This window comes from Carlito syrichta, unplaced genomic scaffold (assembly GCF_000164805.1).
Source record: "Carlito syrichta isolate Samal-C Ts95f unplaced genomic scaffold, Tarsius_syrichta-2.0.1 Scaffold304507, whole genome shotgun sequence".
Lineage (NCBI taxonomy): Eukaryota > Metazoa > Chordata > Mammalia > Primates > Tarsiidae > Carlito > Carlito syrichta.
The window spans coordinates 25,352-31,517 of NW_007248603.1; the positions used below are offsets into that span (position 1 = coordinate 25,352).

Below are 6,166 nucleotides of genomic sequence, written 5' to 3' on the forward strand. Positions count from 1 at the left end.
CCTCAGCCTCCCAAAGCACGGGATTACAGGCTGAGCCACCGAGCCCGGCTTACAACATACTTATAATTCACTTTTAAAACGTCTGATGCATAAGACATGTATATTATAACCCCATTATGTCATCTTTAAAATGGGAATAACAGGCCAGGCTTGGTGGCTCAGCCTGTAATCCCATCACTTTGGGAGCCCACGGGTTCAAGACTAGCCTGGGCAACTTGGTGAGACCTCATCTCCACAATAAAAGCAAACAAACAAACAAACAAACAAAAAAACAGTTGCAGAGTATTCTACTGTGTGGCTGGACCATAAAATGGGAATAACATCTACCATAGAGGGTTGTAGTGAGACCTAAATGAATTCATGAAGAGTATTTGGTGAGCCATATGTTAAGCACTGGCTATTATCTGTATTACATAAGATTAAAGTCGTCTTTGGCAGTGATGGTCAACTCAAATATATTTCAGAATACAGAGTCTGATATAATACTTAACAGGAGAGATTTCAATACTTGGCATACTTATTTCAAGAACCATGTACATGCAATTCTTAATTCCAAGAATTCTATAAACAGTTGTTGGTCACTCACCTCTGGACTATCATAGTCTCGGTAGTCATCATATCTATCACCTCTCCGATCATCACTAGATCTTTTGTAATCTGAGTCCCTCCGTCTGCTTCTGGATTCACGCTCATCACGGTCATCTCTGTCTATGATAGAACCATATCTTCCACTACGCTCTGTTCTACTCACTCTGCCAGGGAAAATAATTTTAATTCAATCTAAAGTAAAACATATTCTTTACCTTTAAAAAACATGATTAACCCCCACCAACCAGTTTGTAAGATATATCCAAATAGGTTTAATGTATCCCTTAAAATGTACTATCAAATTCTAGTTTACAAAGATAACCACTGGGAAAATACCTATATCTCTAAATGTAAAGATAATTCTCAGGAATTTATGCTAAATCTTTAAATATAGTTATCAAATGTTTGGGCTAAATATTTTAAAGAAAGGATCATGTTGTCCAAGTTTATATTTTGCATTCTGTCAAGTCTAAAGTCTGCACAGTATCCCTTTCATCCTCAATTCAGATATTAGTAACCAAAAATGGTAAGAAAGCAATTACTTGAATTTCACCCAGTTTCAAAGGAGAATATATCCTAGCTCATCTACTCTCAAGGGTATCACACCTACTCAAAAGTGGGCCAAAAGCCTGGATGAGCTAAGCTCATCTTTTTTCCCCCATCAGGCAATGAACCAAATAGTTTGTCAGACATAACTGAATAGTTAACAAAAACTAGCACTGTAAGAATACATTATTTTGGCCAGGCTTAGTGGCTCACACCTATAATCCCAGCACTTTGCGAGGCCAAGGTGAGAGGATTGCCTGAGTCCACGGGTTCAAGACTAGCTTGGGCAACTTGGTGAGACCTCATCTCTACAATAAATCAAAAAATTAGTTGGGCGTGGTGGTGTATGCCTGTAGTTCCAGCTACCTGAAAAGCTGAGGCAGAAGGATCACCTGAGCCCAGTAGGTTGAGGCTGTGGTGGCCACAAGTGTGGCACTGCACTACAGCTTGGGTGATAGAGTGAGACTCCAACTCAAAAAAACTCCCTCAAAATTATTTCCTATATCATCAGATTTATTTTTGGTTTCAAGGCAGCATTGGGCTTCATGGGATAATCCAAGAAAAAGAGGCTTAAAGATGTGGGGTACAATTCAGGGTTGGGTATACAAATGGTTAAAAAAGGGTTAAACCGCCGGGCTCGGTGGCTCAGTCTGTAATCCCGCGCCTTTGGGAGGCTGAGGTGAGTAAATTGCCTGAGCCCGCGGGTTCGAGACCCGCCTGGGCAGTGAGACCATATCTCTATAATAAATCAAAAAATCAGCCGGGCATGGTAGCGCATGCCTGTAATTCTGGCTACTTGGAAGGCTGAGGCGGAAGGATCGCCGGAGCCCAGCAGGTCAAGGCTGCGGTGGCCGGGAGCGGCCACTGCACTCCAGTCTGGGCAACAGAGTGAGACTCCAACTCAAAAAAAAAAAAAAAAAAGGCTTAAACTCATTTGACCGTACATAAGCCAGGTTCATAAAACTACTGTGCAATCACAAAGTAAAGGAAAAGTTTATAAGGGCTTTATTTAAAGTATACACACTGGGCCAGGTGCAAAGGCTCACAACTGTAATTCCAGTACTTTGGGAGGCAGAGGTGATAGGAATGCTTGAGCCCAAGGGTTCAACACCAGCCTGGGCAACTTGGTGAGACTCGTCTCTACAATAAATCAAAAAATTAGTACGTGTGGTGGTGAGCGCCTATAGTTCGAGCTACTTGGAAGGCTGAGGCGGAAGGATTGCCTGAACCCAGCATGTTGAGGATATGGTAGCTGTGAGCATGCCACTACACTCTAACCTAGGTGACAGAATGAGACTCTGACTCAAAAAAAGCATACACATTTAATAAACAGGATCCAAGGAAATAAGACGTATGAGATTGAGAAACCCTAAATGGATAAATGTTAACTTACTAAGTTATTTGGAACCAAAAACTAGTGACACAGCATTGACGATGACCTCATGTACATGAACATTTCCTAAGTCCCTCTAGGCTGTCAATTTGATCTATTATAGGAACTAGCGTCAATACTAAGAAGGCAGATGGCTGAATAAGGTTGTATGTTTAAATCAAATGGTCTGAGAGGGAGCACCCATAGATGACACAATAGCTAAACGTTCTCTCATCTTAACTTTCTACTAATTCTTGGGCTCTTTTTTTCCTTCATGTAATACAGGATCCCAAGCTCTCAGCTCTGGATCATCTGGCTATTTAAAGAACAGTAACAAGAACTGGCATTCACTGACTGCTTACCACAGTCAGGAACTGTGCTAAGTACCAGACTGTATGATCTTCTGGTTTCTTTGCAAAGGCTGTTCTCCACACAGGGAACCCTCAGTGACAGTCTGACCTGCTTGCTCTCCTTTACCTAATTCTTACTTAGCCTTCAGTTTCATTTCAGAGAATAATTTCTCCAGGAAGTTTTTCTGGCTGTGTACAGGAAAAAAACATGCTGCCTAAGTGTTCTGATATCACCTTAAACTTTATTACAGCATGTTCATACATACTTTCTCCTACTAGACTGCAGCTTGTGAGAGCAGATCCATAAAGGTGCTCATTGGCAATGTCTGGCACAAAACAAATATTCGATTGATAAATACTGTAAACAATTTTATGTAGAGTAAATGAAACCCTTAAAATATTTTTGTAAACAAATAGTTCAGTCCCCACTAAAATGCTGAGATTGAAGGCAAGTACTATAATAACTTACCGTTTGTCTGAACCCATTGTCCCACTGAAGATCTAGCACACAGCTCCAAAAGGTTCAAATTTTATTTTTTTCTAGGAGACAAGAGAAGATTAGTTGCTGCAAATCTTAAAGGTCACAAGTCAGTCGCTCTATAAACTGGAATACTACTGAGGTTGGGATTTCATAAAACCTTCATTAAATCATTAACAGTGCCTATCTAAGGTGGGGAGGTGGGGAACAACTGTCAAGGCTAAAATCATGCGTTGTTAACAAAATGCTAACTATGAGCATAGCAAGAAGATGAAGTATACTTTAAAATATCAGACTCCATTTTCAACCACAAACTCAAAAAAGGAAGCAAGCAGATGACTCCTTCCCTGCTCCTATCTTGCCATTACAAAGCAAAAAAGGGCCTGCAATCAGTTCCTTGGGTTCGGAATCAAAACAACTCCAGTGGACTAACTGACCATTAAAACATTAATCCAAGTGTCTTTACTAATACAAGGAGCAACATGAAATTTAAAAATTTCTGACGAGAAATTTGAAGCTGGGATACTGAGTTGATTAAAATCTACTACATTAATAACGCAACAGATCAGAGAAGAGCAAACCTCAAAACTAACTCCTTGGTAACAATAACCACCACGTCCTGAGCCAGTCCTGAGTACCACTGAGTGGCGGACAGTCTGCTCCCCTTTCCCCCCGTCGGTAACAAGACATCACACAGTTGGACTGCATTCGATGCGTGTGAAGCCCGAGAAATCAGTTACAGGCGTCTCCGCAGCCAGGTCTAGAGCAGGCACTCTCGATGATTTGTTGAATTGATAAATGAAAAAGAACCATCTGGAGGAAACAAGTCCCGGGGCAAAATCGCCGGTGCAAGTCGAGCGGGCCGTGATGCCGCCTCTGGTCTCCTGGGCTGTGCAGCCAGCCACTTCGGTGGGGTCTCGCGGCCGAGACGGCGGTGCCACGGCCCGCTCGACCGACTCAGGGGTCGGCCTTCCTTCCCTGTACACACCCCTCCCGCTTGCAAGAGGTTCCTAGCCCGCAAACAGCCATCACACAGAACAGCTTTTCCGAGGAAGCGACTCAGTTGCAGCTGGGGGGCGATGGCGGCTAGAGACTGCCGGGGCGCTACGGGGAGGAACCGGTGACGGCTACGCCGCTCCGTTGGGCTGGGGATTCCGGGACGCGCACCGCCAAAGGGCAAACTCACTTTCCGAAAGAAGCGGGGCCAGAGCTGAGCCGTGGGGAGCGACCTCAGGAAACTGACACAGCTGGAGGCAACGAGGGGCTCGGCCCTTTACCGCCTTGGGTGATTTAGCCCCTCGAGAGAACTGGCTGAAGCTGGTCAACCACCTCCGGCAGCTGACAGGGAGGCTTGGGGGCCAGCCCCAACGGCAAGAATCTCCCCTCGTTTCGCACTTACCCCTAGGAAAGACTGAAGCAGCAGTAGCGGCCCTGCGCCTCAGAACCTGCAACAAGATTCTGCCGCTCCACAAAATGGCGCCTCCGCCGACGGCCGTCTCCTACCCACAGTACCTCGCGCCTATGCCCGCCCCCTGCCACCCGTCCTACTCTGGAAGCCAATCCGTGAAGGTGCTTGGTTGTGCAAGGTCTGCCGGGAAGTGTGGTCGCCAGGGTAGCCTGTCACTTACTACGCCCTAATTTCTAGCCTATTTCTCTTCTAAACCACGACCAAAGTGTCAATCTGTCTTTGCAAAACTGGATTAGAGTTTCTAGACTCCTCTCTATGAAGCATAGTAATTCTTTGCCTTTGCTACAAGCCCCCTAGAGAGAGTACAGTTTGGTTTCACTGACAAGATCTAAAACATCATATCTAATTCGACTTCAAAAAGGAGGAACGTTAGTTGATCACCTTAGTAGACGCCAGATTATTGTGCTAGATGCTTTTCAAACCCTATTTTTATCTTCATAACCTATGAGATGATTATTAAACCCATTTTATAGATGAGGAAATAGAGGGAATTCTTGTAGGCAGGTACAATCTAGTATCAATTCCATTGAAATGCTCTAGTCTAAATCAGTGGCTCAGGAAAGGCATTTCCCAAGATTTATCTGTTACTACTTGGACCTCTAATTGGCCTTTCAAAGTTAACACAGCCAATCCATGCTCGTCTCCTTCACAGCCTTCTCCAGCCCATAAATGGCAACTCTCTGCTTCCAGTTATTTAGGACAAAACCTTGGAGTTATCCGCAACTTATTTTCTCGCACCCAACCCGCCAGCAAATCCTGTTATCTTCAAAGATTAGATCTAAGCCGGGCTCGGTGGCTCAGCCTGTAATCCCGCGCCTTTGGGAGGCTGAGGTGAGTGGATTGCCTGAGCGCCTTTGGGAGGCTGAGGTAAGTGGATTGCCTGAGCCTGCAGGTTCGAGACCCGCCTGGGCAGAGAGACTTCATCTCTACAATAAATAAAAAAATCAGCCGGGCGTGGTAGCGCACGCCTGTAATTCCGGCTATTCGGAAGGCTGAGGCTGAAGGATCGCCAGAGCCCAGCAGGTCGAGGCTGCGGAGGCCGGGAGCGGCCACTGCACTCCAGTCTGGGCGACAGAGTGAGACTCCAACTCAAAAAAAAAAAAAGAGATTAGATCTAGAGTCCAAGCACTTCTAGCTGCCTCCACTGCTGACCTAATTAAAACCATCAATGTCCTTGTTTTACAAAGACAGCAGACCATACAGAATAATGGTGGTGAAACTGGAGCATGAACTAGTTTGGTTTCAGAGTCCATGCCCTTAACTACTAGAATGGAAAGTCCAGAAGGGCAGGAACTTTTGTCTTAGATCACTACTCCATCCCCAGTGCTTCTTTTTTTTTTTTTGAGTTGGAGTCTCACTCTGTC

General features: G+C 44.8%; 1 protein-coding gene across 1 annotated transcript in view; it reads right to left on the bottom strand.

Annotated features, from left to right (window-relative positions):
- LOC103262445 (RNA-binding protein 5) overlaps positions 1 to 4,848 on the bottom strand; it is a 29,326-nt gene extending 24,478 nt beyond the window's left edge. Inside the window, 3 exon segments of the mRNA XM_008060060.2 lie at positions 587 to 752; positions 3,326 to 3,396; positions 4,734 to 4,848. Coding sequence (XP_008058251.2) covers positions 587 to 752; positions 3,326 to 3,342 — 183 coding nt within the window. The 5' untranslated portion in view covers positions 3,343 to 3,396; positions 4,734 to 4,848.
- Between the last annotated feature and the right edge of the window lie 1,318 nt (positions 4,849 to 6,166).